Source organism: Sciurus vulgaris (assembly GCF_902686455.1).
Source record: "Sciurus vulgaris genome assembly, chromosome: 14".
NCBI classification, from domain to species: Eukaryota; Metazoa; Chordata; class Mammalia; order Rodentia; family Sciuridae; genus Sciurus; species Sciurus vulgaris.
The window spans coordinates 67,424,896-67,452,053 of NC_136475.1; the positions used below are offsets into that span (position 1 = coordinate 67,424,896).

General features: G+C 38.2%; 2 protein-coding genes across 9 annotated transcripts; one reads left to right on the plus strand and one right to left on the minus strand.

Moving 5' to 3' along the window:
- Positions 1 to 965: 965 nt before the first annotated feature.
- LOC306644212 (tetratricopeptide repeat protein 39B-like) lies at positions 966 to 18,189 on the minus strand. 5 transcript variants are annotated; one of them, XM_079110907.1, is made up of 3 exons: positions 18,091 to 18,189; positions 17,002 to 17,065; positions 966 to 3,335 (listed from the first exon to the last, which is right to left on the minus strand). In XM_079110907.1, exon 3 carries the CDS (start codon positions 3,157 to 3,159, stop codon positions 1,327 to 1,329), a length of 1,833 nt encoding a protein of 610 aa, XP_078967033.1. In that variant the 5' UTR covers positions 3,160 to 3,335; positions 17,002 to 17,065; positions 18,091 to 18,189; the 3' UTR covers positions 966 to 1,326. The 5 variants fall into 5 exon arrangements, with proteins under 5 accessions (XP_078967033.1, XP_078967032.1, XP_078967030.1 ...); XM_079110906.1 differs by having other exon boundaries at positions 17,809 to 18,189; XM_079110904.1 differs by having other exon boundaries at positions 17,788 to 18,189.
- A 67-nt stretch (positions 18,190 to 18,256) lies between these two features.
- SRSF7 (serine and arginine rich splicing factor 7) lies at positions 18,257 to 24,079 on the plus strand. 4 transcript variants are annotated; one of them, XM_079110910.1, is made up of 8 exons: positions 18,257 to 18,415; positions 19,512 to 19,692; positions 20,296 to 20,472; positions 21,365 to 21,439; positions 21,522 to 21,632; positions 22,610 to 22,663; positions 23,113 to 23,148; positions 23,778 to 24,079. In XM_079110910.1, the coding sequence occupies exons 1-8, from the start codon at positions 18,388 to 18,390 to the stop codon at positions 23,830 to 23,832; spliced, it is 717 nt and encodes a 238-aa protein (XP_078967036.1). In that variant the 5' UTR covers positions 18,257 to 18,387; the 3' UTR covers positions 23,833 to 24,079. The 4 variants fall into 4 exon arrangements, with proteins under 4 accessions (XP_078967036.1, XP_078967037.1, XP_078967038.1 ...); XM_079110911.1 differs by having other exon boundaries at positions 21,522 to 21,623; XM_079110912.1 differs by lacking the exon at positions 23,113 to 23,148.
- The last annotated feature ends 3,079 nt before the right edge of the window (positions 24,080 to 27,158 follow it).

Sequence of the window (27,158 nt, forward strand, 5' to 3'; positions counted from 1 at the left end):
TTTTTTTAAATATATTTTTTAGTTGTAGATGGACACAATACCTTTATTTTATTTTTGTATGGTGCTGAGGATGGATCCCAGAGCGCTCTACCACTGAGCCATAATTGCAGCCCCAGCATCCATCCTCTTAACCACTATACCATACTAATTAAATAATAGGGAATAATTAAGTTCAGTTGTTCACTTAAAAGTTTATTTTTAACTTACGAGGAAAATGTTTTCAAAAGCATTTAATGCTAAATATGAACTATTGGCTCCTCATTGTGCTCCAACTGGCTGTTTGGACGCCCGAAGTGTTAAGATAATGTACTGCGCTAATGTGTTTCAGCAAGCAACACTTTCCCAGCAACTTGTTTTAAAGGGTGACTACAAGGAGGAAGGATATATTTAGCCAGACTTACTGGTCTAAACATTAAGAACTGATTTTTATCTCTAAGGCAGGTAAAACAGCCTTGCCTCATCCCTATAGTTGCTGTTTACTCTGATTAGCCTAGCCACGTGAATAGATGCAGGTGGTTTCATTATGTTGAAGAGCAGATCTTGGTAAGAATTACACTTTAGGGAGCACAATGAAAGGGAGAGTTACTCAGTTGCAAAACTCTTCCTCCAAAGGCAGGATCTTTTCTTTCTACCCAGTGACCTATCCTTTTGGCCCCTTCCATTTATCTCCCCAGGGTTTATATATGTATGTGTGTGGAAGCAGGAGGGGTATGCATCTTTCTTTTCTATCCTGTGGGAAATTATAAACCCATATTTGAGCTTCCTAATGAAACAGTAAAAAATGCTCCCATTCACACAATGGAAAAATTCTTCTCTGATACAGAAGACCAATAAAAATGATTGTATATGAGGGAAAACCATCAGAGTTTATGCTATTCAATGTATCATTGTTTTGAAATATCAGTAGGACATTCAAGGTCATTTTCTTTAACAATTAAATAAAAAACATTTACAGGGCACTGGTATCCTGAGTGTGACTACTTTTCCTATTTTATTTGCAAGTCGTATACATTATCTAAGATGTTAAAAATTACCTTGGAGGTTTTAAAAACATGAACATTAAGACAATACTTTTATAATGTAAATCATTTGCCTTTTCTTTTTCAAGAATGTACATCACTCCATTTGCAAGTCTAATCATCACATTTATAGGTAAGAGGAAAGAGAGCAAAAAGAAATGGCCAATTCCTTTCTTTTTTGTTACTGATCAGATTCTTAGCAGCTGCCTCTTGGATTTTTTTTCCACAAGTGATTTTCCTACCTGCAAACTATTTTGCTGATTGTAGATATTCCACTTATGCTAAACAAAAGCACACTGTGTTTAAATCACTTTTCTTTAGCTATTTGTTCAAGGGCTATATGTGCCCTAAACTGTAATCGGGCTTCCATGGAATAGTCTTTATAGTTCTTTATGTTGTCTAGGTATTTTGTTGCATTGGCATAATCACCTTTTAGATAGTGCAGAATTCCCAGTTCATAGTAAGTATATGGCACCAAATAGTGGTCATATCTTAAAAATTTCTCCTTTTGAATAACACGATTAAAGTAGTGCTCAGCCTTCAAATATTTGCCTAGGTGTTTCAGGCATAGCCCTTTCAGCAAATTTAACAAACTTATGTCATCTGTGCCATATTCCTCATTTGGATTTTCCTGCAAAAGGTCTTTTCCTTTGTTAATTATTGATAGCCAGCTTGCAATAAGCTCTACTTTTTTGCTCATGACTCGGAAACCACTCCAGGCATAAATGAATTCCAGAAGGGGCTGGGCTGTAAACCAGCCTGTAGTAGTGCCATAGCGCTGACCTTTCTCAGCAACAAACTTTTCTATTGGCACGGGGGTGCCTAAAATTTTGATTCTCAGGTTTTCCACATTTAAGAAAAGAGAGGTCATGTTATCACTTACTGATTTCACAAAATCAGGAGGAAGTAAAGCCAATATGATAGCTTTACTGTACACATATATTGCCTTGGACCATCTGCTATGTTGAGACAGTAGATGGGCGTATTGATAAGCCTGCTTCCACTCCTGCAGAAAAATGTGGCACCACATGAGTTCCCAGTAACAGAGGTGATGAACCTGCTTCCACTCATTCTGAGTAAAAATGCACTCATGTAATTTCAACTGTGCCTTTTCAAAATTTCCTCTCAGCATACTAAAACGTGCATGAAAAAATTTAAGTACAACACAGTTTGGAAATTTCTGGAGGTATATGAGGAAGAGGTTCTCTGTAGCCAAACTGGAAATTTTTTCAACACCGAAAGCTACATGGATGTAACTGTAATAAAAGAGTAGAGTGAAAACACTTAAGATATTATTTATATGGGTTTCAGATGCACTCTCATGAAGCAAAGCCAAACCTACCTCTCTGTCACCAGAAAGTCCAACAACATTGAGAAGTCTAAGTGTCTTCGGTGGCACAAGTGATAACATTAAATTGAACGATCCAAGTCCAAATTTTATTCCACCAACTAGGTGTCTGTGGGCTTTGCTTTGGTTGTGAGGCATTAGTGTTAATACCTGTTGACAATCTTTGTATATTTGGTAACTTGACCCAACGCTGAGCCCACTTTTAAGAAAACTAAGCATACTGTCATCCTGTATGAATGCTATGGAAGATTTCAAGATCAAACACTCAGCATAACAGACTTCTGCATGCAATTCTTCTTCTTTGACAGCTTTTATTCCCTGTCTACTCACTATTCGAGATAAAGTCATTATCCTAGTTTTTCTTCGGAAATTATTACAGGTTTTCAAGGCTTCCTTTGCAGCAGTCATCCCAATCTGTATGTCCTGTGGATCAAAAGTCAGGATAGCTTTGACAACCATAAGCATACTATATAATAGGGCATGGTATGTGCTGTTTTTAGACCACGGGTGAATGAGATTTATTGCATCTGCGAATCTGTTATTTAGAAATAAGTACAATCCAGTTGTGCATTCTTCCAAGGAAGATAGTAGATTCATTGTTGTTGCCACAGGGATAATTTCATAGGCATCTTCAAACTTGTCCTCCTGAACATTTTCTCTTTTACTTAGAGGAAGTGATCTACTTAACCTGATCTCCTGATCTTTTTCTCCTTCACTTAAAGTACGCGTAGTGTGTGTACTGTTTAACTTGTCCTCCGGATCATTTTCTCTTTTTCTTAGAATAAGAGGCATATTTGCTTCTCCGCTTAGAGATGAGAAATATCCAAGGTGGAGTGATGTGGATGCAATGAGGGTAGCTGCTGCTGTCTTAACCAGGGTCTCTTAGTCCACCCGAAGCTCCACGTGAGGTATTGATGTTAAAATGGAGGTAAGCGCACAACTAGCCGTGAGGTGCAGCACAAGGATATCTGTGTCAGACAAGGGGGAAAAAAGATAATTTTATTTACCCATAAGATGGCTTTTTGAAAAGTTCAAATCATTTGAAAGTTACTAAAGAAAACGTGTGCTTTAAAAACATTGCAAAGTAAATCCTTCATAAACGGAAGAGTTCTTTTGTAACCATTCCTTCAATTTATCGTTTTCGCAAGATCATGCTGTTGTATATTTTACTGCAGAACTGTACTCTGAGATCTGTAAACCTCTGAACAGGAAGGCCTTGAATCTGGCTGGAGAGGAGACTGTATTTACTCATTTTCTCTAGTTAAGACTAAAGAAGGGGTGAATTGTCCAGACCAAAGAATAAGATTATGGAAATGAAAAATCCCTCCCATGCTATTCTTAGCACCATCTCCGCACTTGCACATTCTGTGAAAGCTAGCTAGGTCTTGGAGAAACAATATGGCTGGTTGCACAGGACTGTGGATACGGAGAAAGCCAAATAAACTAGAAAGACTTCCTAGCATTGTTGCTGTTAGAAAAAATAGAAATTCAAATACAACAATTGTCATCACAGCATTACTATAGTATCTTGGTAGGAAATCATTTCTTCTACCAGGAGTCATTTAACAATTGCAAGGTCAGGTTGGGGAGTGGGCATAATTGAAGACCAATTACAAATAGCAAAATAACTTATTCGTAACATGAAAGTTTCAATTAATTTACTTTAAAAAGTAAAAACTGCAAACATGTCACGTAAAAGTAATCATTACAATACTTTAGAGTTGGGCGCAGTGGCATTGAAATCCCAGTAGCTGGGGAGGCTGAGGCAGGAGGATCTCAAGTTCAAAGCCAGCCTCAACAACTTAGAGAGACCCTAAAGCAACTTAGTGAGACCCTGTCTCAAAATAAAAAATAAAAAGGGCTGGGTTCAATATCTAGTATCAAATTTTTTAAATTAAATAGTTAGAAGTACATATAAATAAAGTACATACTTTATACCTAAATTATGTTTGTTTTGCGGTACTGGAGATTGAACTCAGGGGCACTCTACAACTGAGCTACAACTCCAGTCCTTTTTTAATTTTCCATTTTGAAACAGGGTTTCATTAGGCAGTCCTTGAACTTGTGATCCTCCTGACCCAGCCTCCTGAGTAGCTGGGATTATAGGCATGCACCACTGCACCTGGCACCTGGCTAAATTCTTTATTTCAATAAGTAAAAAGACAAGGGGGAGAGGTAAAGCAAGGAGGATAATCAAAAGAAAGGAAAAAGAGAAGAACACAGAAGAAAGAGATGCAGATTTTTATGTAGAAGGAAAAAGGAAAATATGTTACATCTGAGGAAAACATGATGGTGAGTCTCTGAGATGGGATAGTCTCAGAAGTGTTATTTTAGGTAAATGCTTGTTTTTACATCTTAGAGTTCAGTAATGTTTCAGGGGATTAGCAACTATAATCACTATCCTTTGGAAAGCAGAGTTATCACACAATTAGCTGAAAGACTTGATTCTGAGTGGGAAAACCACGCCGTCCATAAGAAGGGAAATTAATCTTTGGGTGGCAAAAATAGCGGCTAGGGGTGCAGCTCAGAACCTGCCATGTGTGAGGCCCTGGGTTTGATCCCAGCTCTAGGGACAGGGAGTAGTGGCTAGATTTAGGCTATTCAGAGCAACCTAGGCAATGGCCAAATTCAACCTGAGGACAGTGCCCTTTCTTCTGGCCTAAACCAAATTATATGCCATAGACTATTCTCCATTCAAGATAACTAAAAATTTTACTTTGAACCTTATCTAAATCTGTTAACATAACCACCCTGATGGCATTCTTAATACATTTCTATTAGTGTTTCTCACACTGTTATAATTATTCATACTTTTGCTTTTATCTTTAACCTGAGAGCTTTAAGGGATGGTTTTTATTTTATTTAACTTTCTATCCCAGTTCTAGCACACTCCTGTGAACAAAGTAGGCATTCATAAATTGCAAAATGAAATAAGGTATCTATAAAATATTTCTAGGAATTCCTTCTTTCCTCTCTTTTCTTCTTCTCCATCATCACCTTCTTCTTTTGTGCTGGGGAATTGAATTTAGGGCCTCATAGCTCTTACCACTAAGCTACATTCCCAGCCCTTCTAGGACTTTCTTTTTCTTTTCTCTTTCTTTCTCTTTCTTTCTTTTCCCTCCCTCCCTCCCTCCCTCCCTTCCTTCCTTCCTTCCTTCCTTCTTTCTTTCTTTCTTATACTGGTGATTGAATCCAGGGGCACTTAACCACTGAGTCACATCCCCAGCCCTTATGTTTTATTTTGAGACAGGGTCTCACTAAGCTGCTTAGGGCCTCACTAAGTTGCTGAGGCTGGCTTTGAACTCACGATACTCCTGCTTCAGCCTCCTGAGTTGTTAGGATTACAGGTGGGTGACACCACTTCAGGCCCCTCTAGAAATTTCTTGAAAGCAAGTTGTGAACTCAACTTTCTGTCCCATAATTGCTAAATTACCTAATTCCAAAGAACATATAAAAGCTATAAATGTACTAAATTCCCTGCAATAAGATTTACTTTTTTTTTGTCTAACATTTTTATTAGATTCACTTTTCCCCACTTCAAGGATTAATATTTTTATAGTCAGTAATATACATTTAAGAGATATTAGAAGAGAGTGAACTTATTCTCTATTCCTAATGTTCCCATAAGGAACATTCCCAGAGGAATACTCCAGGCTGATGGGCTGACTTCTGGCTGAGTTGACAGTAGAAACTTCGAAGTATGGCTTTATGCCTTTTGAATTCTTTTTTTTTTTTTTTTTTTTTTTTTTTTGAGTCAGCCAATTTCAAAGTCTGACATCAAAAACAGGAGAGTTTGTGTTCCAATCCCCAGCTGTGCCGGACCAGGTGGATAAATCCAGTTAATTAAGGGGTCAAGCATTACTGAGTGCACTGGGCAGCACACTTGAAGCTATAGTCACTATAAACTTAATCAAAAAGGTTATATTTTGTTTTCCTTGCACCTGAGTCTTTCATCTATATCGAATGGGTTTTGAACTCAGAGGAGGAAAAATGATATTATCTATTGATCTTTAAAACCACCATCTCCTCCTCCTGCTCTTGTATTCCCTATCTGGATGGTTGGTATCATTGTTCACCCTAGACTCCCTTCCTTCTCTCCTCCCACATCTTCCCATTGGTGACCAAACTCTTGCCGAGTAAGATGTCTCTTTCTTGACCTTTTTTTCTTGACCTCAGCCTGGGCACGATTTCCTAGCTGCTTATTACTAGAACCTTATTACTAGGGTTAAAATATGGAGAAAGGCAAGGAGTGTGAAGTTAGATTACTTAGGTGAATCCTAATTCTGCCACTTGTCACTTACTGTGCCTTCTGTTTCCTCATCTGCTAATAGGGATTAATAGCACCTCTACCAGAGAGTAGTTGGAAGAATTAGGAAAATTAATAGATGTAAAACAGAACAGCATCTGGCATATAGTAGATATCCCCAAAATATTATTCTGTACTCCCCTCCTCCCACACAACTCAAAACCTGGCATATAGTAGGTACTTAGGGAATTGTTTTAAATGGGGTTTGGTTTATGGACTGTTCATGTAGGAGCCCCCAAGCTTTTGGTAATAGAGGCAGAGTCAGACTTCTTTTTTTTGGGGGGGTGGGTACCAGTGATTGAACTCAGGGGCACTTAATCACTGAGCCACATCCCCAGACCTATTTTGTATTTTATTTAGAAACTCAGTCTCACTGACTTGCTTAGCACCTTGCTTTTGCTGAGGCTGGTTTTGAACTCAATCCTCCTGCGTCAGCCTTCTGAGCTGCTAGGACTAACAGGCATATGCCACTGCCTGGGGTTGAGTCACACTCCTTTTGCTCTTCTTCTGTGAAAATGTTCTTTGTCTGAAATGTTTTCTCTGTATCTCTATGCTGTCCAAGTTTTCTTCATTTGGAAAGATCAACCCAAAGAGGAGAACAGATTAGAGGAGGCTAATATGAAGCCAGGAAAAGCAGGAATTTAGGAGGTTCGAGTAAGGTGAGGAGGGAGAGACTGAAGATACAGAAAGGAACAATTCAAAGAAAAGGATGCAGAGAACGGCCACAAGGGCACACTGGAATCCCAGCTACTTGGGAGACTGGGACAGGAGGATCACAAATTCCAGCCCCATCTGAGTAACATATTAAGACCCTGTCTCAAAATTAAAAATTTAAAAGGCCAGGAATGTAGCTTAGTGATAAAGCACATCTGGGTTCAATCTTCAGTACCAAAAAAAAAAAAAAAAAAAAAAAAAAAAAAAAGTGTTAGGGGCTGGAGTGTAGCTCAGTGGTAGAATGCTTACCTAGCATGTGTGAGGCCCCGAGTTTGACCCCCAACACCTTAACAGATAAATAAATAAATAAATAAATAGTGACCAAAGGCAATATACAAAGCACAGGTAAAGAGGATTTTTGTTTTCCTTTTTTGGTGGTGCTGGGGATCAAACATAGGGCCCCATGAATGGTAGGCAAGTGCTCTAACACTGAGCTATATTTTCAGCCCCCGAATGTGTATATTTTTGTGTCTGTCTTCTGATTGTGTCTCTTCTATCTGTCTTCACCACCAAGTATAATGACTGGCACTTAGTCATTAAGCTAATTTAGCACTTATCAAATGGTTATGACAATTTTCAGTTTGTAGATACTAACCAAGATGAAATAGTCACTTTAGCCAGTTTGTAGAGCTCTTTGACTTATGATGAGGTTATGTAATGAAGTTATATCCCCATAAACCCATAAGTCAAAAATATCATTAAATTCAAAATGCATTTATTATCTGGCCAAACCCATCGTAAAGTAAAAACAAAAAAATAAGTTGAATCATAGTAAATCAAGGACTGTCTGTTTATCTTTTTATCTAATAACATTCAGCATATACTGGGCACCTTAGATACAACAACCGTGCTAAGAATTAGGCATACAATGGTTACAAAGTTAGATTTGGTTCATCCCTCACAATATTCATAGTCTAGTATTCGTGCTTTATTCTATTTTACATAATTTTCACAATCAACATGTTACAAGCAGGGAAAAAAGAAAATACCTGTCAGAAGCTTTGCTTGTGTTATCTCATTTAATTCTCACAACTCTATGAGGTATATATTATTGTCATTTCTCTTTTCTGTGTGGGAAAATCGAGTCTAATAGAAGCAAAGTGGTTTGCCCAAAGTCAGTGTATGCACAACCAGGATTCAAGTCTAGGTCACAGTTCACAGTCATAGTAACCATGCCATACGTTATAGCATTTCAACTTCTATTTTAAAAGTCACTTGACAAAAATTTATTGACCATCTACTTTGTACATGGCAGTTCTGTGTGCTTGGGCAAACATGAAATAATTTCAACTACGCCTAAAGATTTACAATAGCAGGGAGGAAGGCTCTCACTAGGAAAAAAAATCTTTTAAAAAGATTTTTAGGAACAGCTGAGCTTTGGGATAAGATCACGAGCCAAGAAAATCCTAGGAAACCTTTCTACAAGATTTAGCCATTGGGAGACAATTGTGGTAGAGGGGGCAAAACTCCACTAACAAAAATATAGGCAAAAGCATTTTAAGACAATTTAAGAGATGATAGATTGGTCGGGCACAATAAACATATTGTGTCCATCTACAACTAAAAAATATTTTAAACAAAAGGAAGAATAATTGTTATTAAATCTGAGGTAAGTCAAATCAATTTGGTGTAAATAATGTATATGTTTTTATGTTTATATCTTATTAGGATTCTTTGGGGGCAAAGTCCACACATTTGTTATCTTTATGATAAGCTTACACTTATTAGGAGCATAGTACAAGCTTTTGAAGAAGAAAAAAATGAAAGGGAGTGTACATATCTTTACTATGGTTCTAGATTAGGTGTGTAAAGGAAGTGTAAAGTGATTTATACTCTCCCCCAGAATTCCAAGAAAATATACCTTAATATTCCAAACTTTCCTTTCATGGAAGGCTTCTATGGAAAACAAAACCTGGACCTCCTTAGCACCTCACTTAAGACATTTAACTGCAGTGAAACTGTCTCCCTGGAATTTGAGGGAATGGAAAATCAAGTGGCCTTCCAATATTGTGCCAGAATAAGTGGAACCAGCATAATTCAGGAAAGTTTGTTTCTTGAGAAAACCAACTTGAGAATTTTAACCTCATACTTAAAATTATCTGGATGAGAAACACTGTATGAGTAACCTTGAGCGCTAATCTGTATGAGAAACTCAGCTGCATGTAGGCAGACAGGGGGAGAGAGCGCCAATAGGGATAATTGTGCATAAATAAGCAATAAACAACTTCCCTTGATGTGTAACCAGACAGAATAATCCTAGGATAAAGTGGGATGTTGAGTTTTTGTTGCTGTTTTGCAAATGAAAATCATTCATTTGCAAATGTTAATTGAGCAATAACTATTTGAAGACACTGAAATAGGTGGGTTTTTTTTGTTTGTTTGTTTTTGATGCCAAGCATTGAACTCAGGGGCAATAGCCCACTGAGCCACATTCCCGGTCCTGTTTTGTATTTTATTTAGAGACAAGCTCTCACTGAGCGCTAAGCCTTGCTTTTGCTTTGTTTTGTTTTTTGAGACAGAGTCTTGCTAAGTTGATTAGAGCTTGGCTAAATTGCTGACACTGGCTTGGAATTTGCAATCCTCCTGCCTCAGCCTCCCAAGTTGCTGGGATTATAGACATGTGCCACTGCACCCAGCTGAAATAGATTTTTAGTAAAATTAATTAATTTAACAAATCCTATTGAGAACCCATTAGAGGTCATTCACTATGCACTGTATTAGGTAAAGACTCATGCAATGAACAAATAAGTCAGAAGGTAAGAAGGGGTATGAAGAAAAGTATAAAAGGTATGGGGGGAGGGGTTGGGGTTGTGGCTCAGTGGTAGAGTGATTGCCTGGCATGCGTGAGGCCATGGGTTTGATCCTCAGCACTGCATATAAATAAATAAATTAAATAAATAAATAGATATATAAAATAAAGGTCCATTGACAAGGAAAAAAAAAAAAAAGGGCTAAGTGAGGCGAGCCAATCCCAAAAAACCAAAGGCCGAATGTTTTCTCTGGAAAGTGGATGATGATGTATAACGGAGAAGGGGAGAGAATGGAGGAAGGATGGATTGTGTAGAGGGAAATGAAGGGTGGGGAAGTGGGGGGGAGAAGGAAAGATAATGGAATGAAACAAACATCATTGCCCTATGTACCTGTATGATTACACAGTGTGACTCTACTTCGCATACAACCAGAGAAATGAAAAGTTGTACCCTATTTGTGTACAATGAATCAAAAAAAAAAAAAAAAGTATTCAGGGTGTGGGGAAGGGCATGTTACCACGTTTAAAAATCATTACAGAAGTACTATATTTGTTTATAAAAACACAAAACCTTCAAATAATAGAGAAGACTATACAATTAAAAACTAAAAGGGTTGGGGATATAGCTCAGTTGGTAGAGTGCTTTCTTTGCACACACAAGGCCCTGGGTTCAATCCCAGCCCTGCAAAAAAAAAACAAAAACAAAAACAAACAAACAAAAAAACCTCCCTATCTTCTACTCAATCCCACTTCCCAGGGGCCAACATAGTTAACAGTTTGGGAGCATATATATTACTAATGTTTGATTATATTTCTATTAACTATCCCACTTAGTTTCTCCATTACTATTTCCAATTAAAGTATTTGTAATTATTTTTCAAAATACGATGACATTTAATTTTGTCTTATTATAAGAGTGCAGATCATGGGGCTGGGGCTTAGTGGTGGAGTACTTGCCTCACACGTTCAAGGCACTGGGTTCGATCCTCAGCACCACATAAAAATAAATAAATAAAGATATTGTGTCCACCTACAACTAAAAAAAAATAAAAAAAAAAAGAGTGCAGATCATAAGAAACCAGAAAATGATCAAAATGCAGGTAAACTTCACTCCCAATATTCCCCAACAATAGACAGTCCTTTATTATCTCCATTTTCTCCTGAGAAATCTAAAGCCTAAAATGGTAAGTATAGTACCATGTTTCAGTTTACACAGCTACTAACTAGTGATTTTTCAATTCAAATTGGAACTTTTCTACCTCCAGGCACTCCCATCACTTTAAAAAAATTGTAGAAAACTGTGAAACACAAAAGAGTGAGAAAATTACTTTTATTAACACAATTTATTTATTATATATTTTAGTTGTAGATGGACACAATACCTTTATTTTACTTATTTATTTTTTATGTGATGCTTAGGATTGAAACCAGTGCCTCACATGTGCTAAGCAAGTGCTCTACCACTAAGCTACAACCCCAGTCCAAATTTATTTTTATAAAACTAGCAAGTATACATATATTTGGTTTTGGAGTCTGCTATTGTTACTTAACTGTATATCATGAATATTTTTCTGACGTTAAAAATTCTTCTACATAGCTGGGCACAGTGGTGCATGCCTGCTCCTGGTGAGCCCAGTGACTTGGGAGGCTAAAGTAGGTGGTTTGCAAGTTCAAAGCCATCCTCAGCAACTTAGAGAGACCCTAAGCAACTCAGCAAGACACTGTCTTTAAGTAAAATATATATATATATATACATAAAAGAGGGGATGCTGGGGATGTGGCTCAGTGGTTAGGCGCCTCTGGGTTGAATTCCCAGTATCAGAAAGAAAAAAAAAATTTTTCTATGTGATTTTTAAATGACCATATTTAATCAATCCCTTTTTGTTTGATTTTTAGGCTATTTCCAATTTTTGACATTATAAGTAAGATTGTAAAACATTTTTGCATGTAAATCTTTATGCTTAACTTTGATTATTTCCTATAATCAATTCCAGGAAATGAGAATGCTGAGCCAAAGTATATTTAAAAACATATTTGCATGCTGACCTACAAGTGTATGACATCATTTCTCTGAATGCCTGAGAAAATATTGTGTTGTTTTTTATATTTGGACTTGTTAGTGAGGATAGACATTTTTTTCTTTTTTCAGTAATGGTGACTGAACTCAGGGATGCTTTACCACTGAGCTACATCCCCAACCCTTTTTATTTTTATTTTGAAACTCGGGCTTGTGAAGTTGTGAGGCTGGCCTGGAACGAACTTACTTCAGGCTCCTGAATCTAGGATCGCAGGTGTGCACCACTGTGCCTGCATGATTTTTTTTAACAGGATAAATTCATACTTGTTCACTACTAGAGACTCTAGATACTTGGATTTGGGGAACAAGAAAGATTGGAAATAAATTGGTGGGGAAGGAACCAAACATTTTATCTATCAAGAAAGCATGTAAGATTTAAAAAATTACTGTTAGCATTCTTTCATTTGAAAAAGGTAGGGGAGAGCTGGGTACATATGAAACTCGATGGTAGAAGACCTGCCTAGCCTTCACAAGGCCCTGGGTTCAATCACTAGCACTGTAAAAACAAAATAGTTGGGGGAACATTTTAAAACACACACACACACACACTACATTGTATTTGCAAAATAAAGGATAGCTCTTCCCAAAAAAGAGAGTTTGGCAATAATTCTTATTTTTCTGAGATTGGAGAAATCTTTGTCAAAGTTCGGACTGATGGTCCTTGTAGCAGGATTTGGAAACCATTGTACTCTTGGTCTTAGTTCCATTTGAGAAACAAGATGGTTAGACTAGTGAGCTCATAAAATTTCTCCTAACCCTGAATTTCAAGCCATTTTTTCATAAGTAGTTTAAATTTAATTATCGATCAAGGAATTGTAATATACTGTCAAAAGCTTTGGAATTGATTTTGTTTTGTTTTTCTTTTTATGAGACAGATCTTACTATGTTCCCAGGCTGGCTCGGAACCCAGGATCCTCCTGCCTCAGCTTTTTAAGTAGTTGGGGCTACAAGCGAGTACAACTAGCTGGAATAGATTTTTATTTGCCTTTTTTTCCCTCTTTATTTTAATTTTTTTAATTTTATCTTAATTTTTCTAGATTAACTTGAAAGACCACAATTTTCCAGTCTCATCTCTTTTTCTTTGTTTTGCCAGGGATCAAACCCAGTGCTTCAGGTACACTAGGCAAGTGTTCTGCCACTGAGCTACATCCCTGGCTCTCCCTTCCTATTCTGTCTCCATTGCTCATGAACATTTATCACCCCATTCCACAGGCAATTATCTCTGGATAGAACCCTTAAGTTTTCAGAATTTGAATTTGGGATTCCTGGGGATCTACCTTACTTGATGATTTCTTAACTGAATTGTTGCTTTTTAAATGTGTCAATATTTTTCTCTCAGTGGATTGGGTCACATAAGAAAAGTGAAAATTCTGTTGTTTGCCAATGAGTGAAGGCAAAGATGTCTCATAGGGAGTTAGCTGACCATTCAAGGATGGTCACCATTAGAGTCTTGTCCCCAGCTTTGCAGAAACAAAATTTCCATTTTGTCAATCATGCACACCATATCAAATTTTTAGCAACTGACACAAGCTAATCAAACTATTACTTTCAACAGAAAATATTTATTAAATATTCAAGATCTGCTAGATACTGCAATGTTATTTACTAGGTTTACCTTATCTGATCCTAACTACTTTCTGAAGTAGGTACTCCTACTGAACACCATTTTGTAGGCGGGAAAGGTAAAGATATTTTAAATAATTTGTTCTAGGGTCAAGGGTAGGCTAACCTGAGTGGCCAAAAGTTAAACCCAACTGTCATATTCTGTGAATTTATGCTCTTTTTTTTTTTTTTTTTTTTTTTTTGGTACCAGGGATCCAGGGATTAAACCCTGGGGCACTTAACCACTGAATCACATCCCTAGATCTTTTTATTTTGAGGCAGGGTTTCACTAAATTGCTAAGGCTGGCTTTGAACTTGTGATTCCTGCCTCTGTATTCCAAACTGCTGGGATTACAGGCGTGTGCTGCCACACCCAGCTGAGTTTATGCTCTTAATCATTACATTGTACTCTCACCTTAGAGAAGGATTTATTAACTAAAATGTTCTTATTAATTTATAGAAGATAATCTTTTCCACAGACTATAAGATCAGCATCAAAACATCAAACAAACTGGGCACATGGTGACACACACCTGTAAACAGCGACTTGGGAAGTTGAGGCAGGAGGATTCCAAGTTTGAGGCCAGCCTCACCAATTTATCGAGGTCCTGGGAATGTGGCTCAGTGGTAAAATGTCCCTGAGTTAAATCCCTCATACCAAAAAAATTTAAAAAAGCGCTGGGGATGTAGCTCCCTCCTGGGTCCAACACCCTTGTACCTCCAAATAAAATCAAAGGAAAGACAATGGTCTTAAATAGTGCCTAAGTACAGCCCAGAGCTGGTTAATAAGATAGGTTCCTTAGGTGAATCCCATATCTAAGGAAACACCATTTTTGGAGTAGACTTTGAAATCTGCATTGTTAATAACACCCCAAGCAATTCTATGCATGTTAAATTCTTATGCAAAATGGTCTTGAAGGATTTCACTTGAAAGAATTATCCCTATTTTAGCCAGGGGCAGTGGTGCACACCTGTAATCCCAGTTACTTTAGAGGCTGAGACAAGATGACTGCAAATTCCAGGCCAATCTCAGCAATTTAGTCAGACACTGTCTAAAAATAAAGAGTGAAAAAGAGCCAGGGATAGCTGGGCATGGTGGTGCACACCTGTAATCCTAGCAACTTGGGAGGCTAAGGCAGGAGGATCACAAGTTTGAGGCTAGCCTTAGAAACTTGGAGAGACCCTCAGCAACATAGTGAAGCTCTGTCTCAAAATAAAACATAAACATACAAGGGATGTAGTTCAGTGGTAAAGTGTCCCTGGGTTCAATCCTCAGTACCAAACAAAACAAAACAAAACAAAACAAAACAAAACAAAACCAAACCCCATACTTCCGTAATTGAAATATTCCTAGCTACAAGATTCCCTCCTTCCAAGACAGTGCTGAATAAACCAAGCTTGTTTGTGTAGCTCCAGTGAAGATACCAAGTCCCTCTCATCAATTTTCTTTTGTTTAGAAAGAGACAATACCATTTATTAGCTTAAGTCTTTAAAGATTTCATGGTTTTACACTTTTTAATACAATCGGGCATTCCTCAGAAACAATTCCCTAGATTGTTTTACATTCCTAAATCACTTATTTAAGTAAGTTTTTCTCCCCCCCAGTGGGGCACTCCTGCTTCACATTTCTCATCTTTTCAGTTTCACTCTTCCAAGTTAGCCAAAGGACTTTATTGCTCTCCCCACCTCTCATACTTTAGTACTGATTCTAAGTTCAGTACTTGGCTAATGAGAAGTTAATTTTTTATGCAGCATGAAAGAATTATAAACATGCTTCTATAAATGTTTTCTTCCCAGAATTTCCTAATAGTATTCTGGAGGGATTAGTGATCATAAAATTTTGAAAGAAAAGAAAGCTATAGTTGAATACGGCTGTTTGGACTGACCTACAGTGCATACATATACAGTACATACATAAATATATATTAAAAGACTGTTCTTACAATAGATACTTGTGCAAGAGACTTAAATTTTCTTCCCTCTTGTTTTAATGTTTTCATATCCAAGTTAAAATGGTGATAATAGCTTAAAAGTGAAACTAAAATGGTGAAGGAAGTACCATTAAAAAGTAAACTTTTCTTTAATGCTAGTCTGGAAATACTGAATGTAGGAACTGCAGACTTAAAAATTGATGTAAACAGATTGTAAATTACTCTCCTTTCCTAAACTGATCATATTGCTAAGATTTAACAGCTGGAATATGTTAAGAATTGCTCAATATTTCATATCAGAAAATATTAGGCTATTTGTTGAGTTGAATTAAATAATTCTCACATTCAAAATAAATCTGGGAACGTGATCTTGATTGACATGGAACTCTAGAGGTAGAAAATGACATGGCAAAAATAATTTCAAAGAGAATCAGCAGTAATAAAAGTACTTTGCACAATAAAATATTCCTGATTTGTACCTACATTTAGTGAAAAGAATTGGTTGTGTGTTCTTAGGGAAATAATATTTAGTATAATAGTGTATGGAAACAGTATACAATATGATTATTTTGTCATGGCTTAGCAAAGCCTGATCAAGAATTGGTTCTGCTTTAATAGGGATAAATCACAGGTAATGAGCCTATCGAATATCCAATATCAGAAGAATTGGGAGTTTATTCTTTTTTGTGTGTGTGGTGCTGAGCATCCAACCCAGAGCATGCTAAGCAAGTGCTGTACCACTGAGCTACATCCCCAGCTTCCCCCTTTTCCTTTAATGTATTTGAAGGCAGTTTTTTTTATAAGTTGAAAAACTGCTTCTGTTTACACTATTATTATTTGCTTAGAAATTCTCTTTGGTATAATAGACTTTGTCTTCAGAACCAAAAAATATTCACTGAGGCCTATTAGGAGCTATGTGGTATAATAGGTACTATCTTTCAGTAAATTATCTATGCTAGTCCAATGGTAGTTTCCATAAATTCATTAAATTCTTAATAGAATAGAAGAAAGTGAAATTAGTGAGGCTTTACAGAATTTATTTTTCCTTCATTAAGTATATAAAAATGTTGATAATAATTATTTAATGCTTTTCAAAACCCTGTTAAGCAGATATAAAAAAAAATCAGTAAGATTTGGGGAGAACAAACATTACACACTTTATAGAATTTCTATTTTTTTGCAACAGGTTTTCTTGAGACAGATTAATTCTTTTCATAATTTGATAAACTATATATGTATAAATTTATAGCATTACCTGGAGAGAATCCATAATTTATTCACCAAGTAGGACTCCTTTCCTTGTACTCTGCATCAAACACCTATACACACCAAGTGAAGTTACAACAGATGAAAAAGATAAAACTACAAATACCTAAGTATTTCCTCTTTTATGTGTAACATTTCCAACTCTCATGTATTCCAAGTGTCTATGATATAACATCTATGATGGGGGGGTTGACAAAAGTAACTTAATTCTGTATTTATAAAGTTGGTGTATGGCAAATTCATTGCATAAAATCAAAACTGGATTTTAAGCAATTCTACTGTAAAGAAAAGGTGCTCATTTATTTGACATATGATGAGTGGTTGAGTATCAAGCATGACTGCTGTCTCCACTGAGGTGAGATACTCAGTGATGACCTAAACGTCCCAAGTCTCAGGATGTGAGTATTAGTGGATGAGATGTTACTACAATACAAAGCGGAAAGCACTAGAAAGGAAGAACAAATAAATTATTTTGTACTTCAGATGCAAACAATTTCGGAATGGCTACTAGCCAAAATGATTTAAGGATTTAGGATCTTGTCACAATTTCAACACAACCAGGAAAAACTCCCACAATTCTATTCCTTTGTCCCCCAGACTCCAAAAACTCAGAACCACCACGTTGGAGATTAAATCGGTGACTTGTTCTACAAAGGGTGGAGAGTCGGTGTAGGACAGGGGAGGTATCACCCGGAGTCTCCGGGGGCATCACCCCTTTTGAGGCCTATGGTGCAATGGCCATTACGCAGAATGGTGGGGTTCGTGGAGTTCTCACCCTGGCCACACTCCCGGTTACCTCTGATGAGCCCCAAAGATCTCTGAGTAGCAGACTAGGTCAGGCCCCCCAAAAGAAAGGCGGCGATAACTGCAACATCAGCGGTTAAATTGTATAGTCTTTCATGGGCGGGTCTAATGCACCTGTGCTAAGATTACTAGCGCTGAGGGTTCCTAGACCGGAAAATGAAAAGGTAGGGGGTAAGGGGTAGGGGGAAGGGAAGGAGGAGCCGGGGGGTTTAGATAAAGGGGGAGGGGAAGGGAGGGGACGGGGCGGCAAGCCGCGGGAAGACCACAGGTTTACAGGCGAGATCGTGGTGTTCCCATGGAAACGTATCCCTCCGCCCGTGACCAGCGCCTTGGCCTCTTCAGTTCCCTCCGCGCCGCCTCTCGGCTGTTTCCGCCCAGCTCCTTTGTGCCGCGCAGAACGTTGAGGTGACGCATGCGCAAAACTCCCAGCCGCCGCATATATAAGCGCGAACCCGGACTCCTCTTCGTAGTGCCGCCGGGACCGTTGGTTAGTTAGTGTGTGTGGCAGCTTCCGTATAACTCGAGCCCCGGGCGCTGCGAGCTAAAGAGCAGAGCACGCGGGCCGGTCAACATGTCGCGCTACGGGCGGTATGGAGGAGGTAAGTGCCTAGAGCCTAGTAAAGGAGGGTGCTGTGCATGTAGTGAGTACTGCGAGGCCGTAGGGTTGGCGCGGCGGTTAGGAGACGGTTATTCCGCGTGCGTAATGGCGGCTTCGGTGCACGCCATACGAAGCCGGAGGCAGCGGGGGCGGGGTGTTGAAGGGAAACGGGAGATAAGAGGGTGGGTGTCTGAACCCGGTCTCCGGTTCTTGGGCATTTTCGTCTCCCACGCGGGCCCGAAGCCGGGTCCGGGTTTACGGTTTTCCCCTTGCCCTTCTTGGACCTGCCCGTCCGCCCCCTCCCCCCCCTCGGCGGCGGCTGCCATTTTGCGCACATTGACGACCGTGGTGTGGCGCATTTCCTTAGCGCTTTCCCGCCACTGGAGCGGACTGATCTGGTCGCTGTGGTAAAGTCAGGTTTGGATTTGAGGCTGAACGAAACTGGAAGCTACGAGCTGCGCACCCTTGTCAAACAGTTGTTGAGTTGAGGAATGGTAATTGTGAACGGCAGTTGGCTTTTTTTGGTTTTTGGAGAGCGGTTTATGACTCAAGGGTGGGAAGTGGGAGTCGGGCAAGCCAGCGCCTAGGTCGGCTGTTGCGGAGGACGAGGGCAGGCGCAGCCCTCTTCTCGCAGTCTGGCCGAGGCCCGCCCGACGCCGCTGCCTCGGGCCCGCGCGCTGCTATCGCGCCCGCGGCTGCCGGGGCTCGGGGGCGGGGCCGGGCGGGGGCCCGCCCCAGTCGGAGTATCTTGCTTGGCATCTTTGCTATTTTGGAGGATTTTTCTCCTTATTAGAATGCCGAAAACTTGTAAGTCTAGCTTCTTGGGTGTTTATTGCCTTACGTGGTTTTAAGACTAAATTTGATCCTAGATAAAGCATTATACGTGCTTTGTACAAGTCGGGCGCCGAGATGCCTTGTCTGAGCTACCTGGGGAGGCTGAGGCGGGAAGATCGCTAGAGCCGGGGAGCTGGAGATCAGATGAGGCATCATAGCCAGAGTGAAAGAGTGTCTTAAGGATGTCCTCTTTAGGCATAGAGTTCGTTCAAATTTGAGCCAAACTTTGCTAACGTGCATTATCCTGTTGCATTTTTAAACAGAAACCAAGGTGTACGTTGGTAATCTGGGAACCGGTGCTGGCAAAGGAGAGTTAGAAAGGGCTTTCAGTTATTATGGTCCATTAAGAACTGTATGGATTGCAAGAAATCCCCCAGGATTTGCCTTTGTGGAATTTGAAGATCCTAGAGATGCAGAAGATGCTGTGCGAGGACTGGATGGGAAGTAAGTGAGATGTTGGTTATGGAATACTTACTAAAATATTTCTGTGGGTTAGAGATTTAGGGTGCTAACCTTTGTGTTCTGCAGTCTGGAGACCTACCTTAAATACCTGATCTTACTGATATTTATTCAAACATGAGGATTGACCCATTTTGCCCCATCATCCCAAGTGTGGAACACCTATAAAAACAAATTAAGCAACAAATACACCATTGATGGTAACTTTGAAATAATATTTGAATGTTTGTAGAATTCAGAACTTCAGACTTACTGGGTTAAAGAGGGTAGTAGCAAGGGTGGAATTGGAAGGACTGACTTAGTACAGAGCCAAAGCTTGTGAGGAGGAGGAGTGGTTGAAAAAGGTATAAGCTAGGTGCTAATTTGTAATCCCAGCTACTTGGAAGGATGGGGCAGGAGGATCCTCAGTTCCAAATCAGCCTTGGCAATTTTAGTGAAACCTGATTCAGAAAATTGAAAGTTTGGGGGATGTAACTGGATGGTAGAATGCTTGCCTAGGGTATGTTGGCTCTTGGGTTCAATCCCCAGTATTGGAGGAGGGGTCACACATTTTTAACTTTAGAATTCTGTTATTTTTTAATTTAATAGGGTGATATGTGGTTCCCGAGTGAGGGTTGAACTATCAACAGGCATGCCCCGGAGATCTCGTTTTGATAGACCACCTGCCCGACGTCCCTTTGATCCCAATGATAGATGCTATGAGTGTGGCGAAAAGGGACATTATGCTTATGATTGTCATCGCTATAGCCGGCGAAGAAGAAGCAGGTATTTAATTAATAAAGGAATGGTTGGTATTCTAGTTAATTAATCAGTGTAATTCTTTTATTAGCAAGGCAGAAACTAGTGTTTTTCTATAAACTTGAATGTTAATTGTACAGGTGTATTTTACAATTTTTGTTTAATTAAAAATGTTAATATATTAATAATCAACCTGGTCAAAACCTTTCAGGTTTCTTCGTTTGAGTCAGTCGCCTTGATTCAGAATGTCACGAGCCTTATGATATCATGCTGAGGCGCCTTGCAAATCCGACAATTAAGATCCTCCTAGACCTTGAGGTGATCAGCATAAGAGGCCAGATCCCCTCGAGTCATCTACACCTAGCTTCACCTTATTCTTTAAAGGGCAGAAAATTTGAGACGGTGATCGCCGTAACAGTAAATTTGGCTTACAATTGGGGCCCCCCTCCGCTTTAGAAAGAGGAACACCAGATTGACCACATTCCCAACTAGAAAAATCTTCTTGCGTCAATCAAGCCTCACCTGGCTCTTTTGGCTGTCAGTTTGATCGTCGTTAGATTGAAGAAAACATCTAGATGCAGCGATCGGCTATAGATACTTCTAGATCGTCTAGATCTACTAGACCTACTAGACCATGGGCCAAAGAGGGTCGACCTGCAAACTTGCAAGGTTTATTTTAAATACACATTACAGTGTTTTATATTATGTAATTCTAAGTTGTAATTCAGCTTTTAACAAATCTTTTTTTAGGTAGTAAAAAAAAAAAAAAAAAAAAAAAACTCAACAACTAGGCCCAGAGTTTATTTCCAAATGAGACACTAAATTTAAATAGTTTTGAGATTTGATTTCAGCAGAGGCACAAAAACGCTAAAAACGAGTTATCGTCTAATATTTTGTATTTTTCTAACTTGAAAAATAGGTCACGATCTAGATCACATTCTCGATCCAGAGGAAGGCGGTACTCTCGCTCACGTAGCCGGAGCAGGGGACGGAGGTGAGAGGTCTTCAGTAATTCAAGTCTTCACAAGTGAAAAAGACCTTTTTTGAGATGGACTTTAATTTCTTTTAATTTTTAGGTCAAGATCAGCAAGTCCTCGGCGATCAAGATCTGTATCTCTTCGTAGATCAAGATCAGCTTCCCTCAGAAGATCTAGGTCTGGTTCTATAAAAGGATCGAGGTATTTCCAGTATGTAACACTTTTTTCCTCCTTATTTGTAGTTGGATTGTCACATCTTGACAACAGCACAGTGGAGTGTCTTAAGGACAAAAATTGAAATGAATCGCTTCAGAATATTTGAGATTTAAAAGTTTTTAGATTTCTAACATGGATATTAGTTTTACAGATAAAGATAAGCACAAGTAAGGATTTACTTGTTGAGAGGCCATGTGGGCTGGGTGTAATGAAGCACGCCTGTAATTCCAGCAACTGAGTCTGAGGCTGGAGGATGGCAGATTTGAAGCCAGCCTGGGAGCTTACCAAGACCTTGTCTGCAAAATTAAAAAGGACAGGGGATGTAGTTCAATGGTAGATTGCCCTGTGGATTCAATCTCCAGGTCCCCCCCCCCCCAAAAAAAGGGAAAAAAAAAGCTGTGATGGTAGAAGAGGGTTTAAAGGAACAAATCATTCCAGTGAATACTCTGGCTAGGAATGTTGCTGTAAGCTTTCTCTGACTGTTCTAACATTTAAGAGAAGTGAAAAATCAAATTGGGAACTGTATCTTTTTATTTCTTTAAGTAGTAGGCCTTAAAAGATGGAACAGATAGAACTCAAGAAAATTAGATGTTTATGCTATAGATGATGAATGCCACTTCTGAACTTGGAGTTCCTTGCTGTTGAATAAAGCAAACCCTTTAAAAGCAGAAATTATTAATCCTGTGGTCTGTTTGAGAAATTTGGACTAATCTCTAGGTCACTTTATTGTAGGATCTCAAGGTATTTGAGATGCATGTGTCAGCCTGTTCTGGTTGATGTGACAAATTAATGTTAATGAATTATGATAACTTGATATGATTCAAACCCGTTTGCCTAACTTTAGTCTGACACATGGCAGGCGTTAGCATTTTGCTCTGTTTTAGGTTCTCTGTTCCCTAACCTATCTAATATGGTGCTCAGAAAAGGAATTCTCATGGACTAATGTATTTTCATTTTTCTTTTTATTAAAGATCCCGATCGAGGTCAAGATCAAGATCTAGGTCTCTTTCACGACCAAGAAGCAGGTAGGGTAAAAATGTGATCAAATGCTCTTCCAATTATATGGCACCAATATCCAAAGAGTTCAAAGTATTTTTCATCGTTAAAAATTTTAAGTGTCACCTCTTAAGTGGAAATAAGAACCTTTTTTAGCCAAATGAGAACTTCATTTATATATGGCCTATTGTAGGCGAGAATGTGAAGTGATAGAAATTAAATTTGTGATTTGTGGAGTTTGAGAGGCCCTCATTACAACTGTTAGGGGCATGGAGAAGCATCCTGAAACAAGTGTTCTTAGTTGAAAAATGATGAATTGTGACAATACAGCAGTTCACTTACTTTTTATGAACAAAGTTTTAAACATAGTCTGACATTTTTTAGCTTAGGACACTGGGGGTTTGTTTTGTGGTATTATGGTTAAAAGAAAGGGATTGGTTAGTACTTTTTCTTAATAGAGTTTCTCGTGTTTTGACAGCCGATCAAAGTCCAGATCTCCATCTCCAAAAAGAAGGTAAGCTAAATAATCTTTTATTGCCAAATCTTACCCAGTCAAGTGTGGCCTCTGCAGAATTTGTTTGTTTACTGCTTACTTAGCAATCTTTGAGCTCTTTGGAGAATTGGTGCTATATAGATTAGGTATTATGTTTCTGAAATGATTGCGTTTCCTTTAACAGTGTTTTACTTTTGTTGAAAATACTTAACCAAAAAATGTTTGCATGATTAAGATTTGTATAGTCCTATGAACCTTTACTTGTAGAAATTTCATGCTAAGCAACTTGGTTTTTTTCCCCCCATATTTTACTGATGGTCAATAGGTAAAAATGAAATCCATGAGGAAAACCATAAATCTTTCAAATAGTTGAAATCTGGCAACTAAATTTTGTTTCCTGGTCCTTAAGGAGCCGGAGAACTTCAAATGGTTATCCTATTTAATTTAATCTTGGAATTTTGACAAGATTACAAAAAAGCTTAATACTAATGGGGGTCTGAATATATAAATTAAATGTAAGTTTTGGATCTTTGCTGTAAGAACATTGTACCCTAGAATTTATTGAAGTATTATTTCCCTGACATGTACATGAGAAGAGTAAATTTCAGTAGACACTAATTGGTTCCCAAACCTAATGTTTTTCTTTTTAGTCGTTCCCCATCAGGAAGTCCACGCAGAAGTGCAAGTCCTGAAAGAATGGACTGAAGTTCTCAAGTTCACCCTTTAGGGAAAAGTTATTTTGTTTACATTATTATAAGGGATTTGTGATGTCTGTAAAATGTAACCTAGGAAGGATATTTCAACCATCTAAATCAAAATGGATCTGGATTAACACTCTGTAAATTCACAGCAGTAAGATAATATAAGTTTTTTTGTTGAATGTAATTAACATCTTTATGGTCTGAAAATGGGTTTTTATTTGGCACATTTAAATAAAATGTTTCTAACTAGATTTTTGATTCGTGTTCACTATTAACATTTCTCAATTTGGTAACCATCAGGAGTCAGACTTGATAACTATTAAACATTCATACAGATTTACATTCAAAAGTTCAATGGTGTTTAGTTTTGAACATCATTAACTGTTCTATACATAACACTTGGCCCCAGGATATTAAGGGACTTTGAAAAATTCTATTTTACCCTTGTATCTGGGTAAGATGATCTTGAGTCCCCTGTAATACCATCAGTTTATTATGACAGATCCCTAAGTTAACTAATCTGTTTGAAGTTAGTGTTATGAGACATCAAACTAAAGATTTTAATCTGTCAGTCTAGAGGGACCACTGATTGGTCTATAAATGAGCATGACCAGAACTGAGCAAAGCTTTTTGAGTAAATGTGATATAAGATGTAAGGAGGAACTAATTTCTGGAGGCTGTTTTAGCTTATTGATGTTTCCAGGCAATTAGGTGGGATGGTTTCTATTCAGTGTTTTTTGTTTTCAAACATCGGTTAATGGATTTTATACCAAAAAAAGAAAATGCATGTATGAGAAATTGTCTGAATTTGGAACAAAATGTAAACCAGCTTTGCAAAATTTTCCAGCCTAGATACTCCCTTGTATCCCTTCAAATGAATCGCCTTATTTTGTTCAAAGACTTATTATATCTAAGCTAGCTTTTACAATTCCCAACAACTCACGTTATTTTGCCAAGCTGGTGCAAAGTAATTAAAGATGTCAATCAGCAATGTTAATGAGACTAAAGCAGTTTTGTAAATCCCACATATTTAGTAGCAACATTTCATGTAGCTTAAGTTTTTTTGGTAGTATATGGTAGACCTTAGAATGTTATAGCCAGTAGGTTCTTATTCAGACTTTAACTATATTAAGTATAATAGGACAGTATGGTTATTTTTGAGAGTTTTCTGGACAAGCTTTTACCAGGTATTTTCTAACCTTGGTATAAAAAGAAAAAAATGTGCTGGTGGCACAGGATTAGCTGTTGTCTGTTTTCTTAGGCTTTTCTACAAAGTCATTGGATAATGCAATTTGGGAATACTGGTCTGCCTCAAATTTATTTGGTGGTCTGAGTGATCACTAGTATATAAAGGAAGTTATTTGGGTTTGTTTTTGGAATTTTGACAACTGAGAATTACATGGTTGGTATTAAGCTATGTGTAATTGGCAGGCTTATTTCTTGCACTGGTTAGCTTTAATTGTTCTGTATTATATAAAGATAAGTTTACTCAACAATAAATCTGCAGAGATTGAACAAATAATCCTGATACTCAGTTTTTGGAAGTGTGAGCTCTGAGCTAAAAGTAGAAATCATTAATCCTGTAGCCTTTTTGAATGGGAAAGTAGTGGCATCCTAGAAGTTAGTGTGAAAGGGTATGAGTATGAAGGGAGGGTTAGGATCACAAATGGTTTTTGGGAAACAAGCCCTTCTACCCTTAGAGAAAGGGAATACTGACTACCTAGACCAACAACTTTTACTCAATGACAACTTGGTACCCTTCTGTTGAGTAGTATACAATTTCATAATGATAAAGTTCCATGACAGTTTCGTGGAGTTAATATCCAGAATTGTTTCAAATGAAGGAAAAAAGCTCCAGTAGGCAGTTTGAAAGCCTGTTAATTATGATGTCTTAGAACAGTCAAATATTCATTAAAGCGTTTTCCATACAGTTATTTTAAAAGGTTTAAGCTATCAAAATTGTCATGTAGTCCCTGTAACAAAATTGTGCTGTTAAATAACAATCTCACAAAAGAAATTGGGCTCAGGTTGGCAATTTAAGTCCGTTTATTTCATTGGGTAGGAAGTAGGAAAAGATTGAATCCTTATCTCTTGGTTCAATTTTCTTTTTTTTTTTTCCTTCAATCTGTAAAACACCTTTAAGAATCACATGGAAAAATCAGAAAATACAAATAGGTATCCTATGGTACTACCCATTTGGGTGCCATTGTTAACAGCCCTTTTCTTTTACAGACTTGAAAAGATTCTGGAGCATGTGGGAAGCCCTCAACCTCTGCTTTTTGATTTTCCAATTGTCCAGTCTGTTTTTCATTTCCTGTTATTTTTTACTTAAGGGATGCAGTAAGATCCCTAAGTCCTATCCCTAAGTCCAGTTTCCAGATATGTAGCCTGCTGCACAGTCATATCCCTATGTAACAAATACATTTTCTATTTGATATAAAATGCAGCATAGTATATGTAACATTGATTTTTCTCATTTGATATCTTGGAGATCTTTTCATGTAAGTAAAGATCACACTTGGTCAGTTTCTTTTTCTATGTTGCATGTACTGTTTAGTTGACTGGATATTGTGTGATTTATGCAGTAAACTTTTTTTTTTTTTTGGTGGTGCTGGGGATCGAACCCAAGGCCTTGTGCATGCAAGGCAAGCACTCTACTGACTGAGCTATCCCCAGCCCACTGCAGTAAACTTTTAAAATACTTTTACTGTGTCCTTGGGTTACAGAAGTGATCAAGTATATACTCATGGAGCTTAAGTTTAAGTTATTCAGAGGGTACTAAGATTTAAAAAACAAGAGGACTTGGTTGCTGTCTTGTGAAGGATGGTCTAGGGCCTGATAGTGACATTTGAGCAAGTGAGGGAGTAAAGCAACCTTGACTTTTGGGGGAAGTGTTTGCTAGTCAGGGGACACGGGTGCAAAGGCCCTAAAGTAGTTTGGGTTGGAGAGCAAAGGTGCCAAAAGAAAAAGGGAGTAGATGACACAGAGTATGGGTCATAAAAGGACCTTTTAGATGTTGGAAAAGACAAGTTTTTTTCCTTGGAGGTATTTTAAAGACACATTCCTATTGGTTTTTAAGATTTTGGTAGCAGTTTTAGGTTCATTAACAAAATTGGGAGGAAGGAAATGTCCCACATCTTCCAACCGCCATCCCTCGCACCTATAGATTCACCTCAGTGTAGGCCTTTGGAGTGGTACAGTAGAATTGGTGAACCTACATTAACAACGTTGTCGCCTAAAGTCCATAGTTTTGCATTAGGGTTCTTGGGGATTGTACTTCCCATGGGTTTAGGCAAATACATAATGACATGTGTCTACCATTATGGCATC

What these genes read in the sequence shown, in the direction of transcription:
- LOC306644212 (XM_079110907.1), bottom strand. Translation starts at nt 3,159, where the DNA reads ATGCCTCTTATTCTAAGAAAAAGAGAAAATGATCCGGAGGACAAGTTA.
- SRSF7 (XM_079110910.1), top strand. Translation starts at nt 18,388, where the DNA reads ATGTCGCGCTACGGGCGGTATGGAGGAG. An exon ending in GTGCGAGGACTGGATGGGAA is followed by an intron (nt 19,693 to 20,295) that starts GTAAGTGAGATG and finishes TTAATTTAATAG; the next exon opens with GGTGATATGTGGTTCCCGAG. An exon ending in AAAGGATCGAGGTATTTCCA is followed by an intron (nt 21,633 to 22,609) that starts GTATGTAACACT and finishes TTTTTATTAAAG; the next exon opens with ATCCCGATCGAGGTCAAGAT.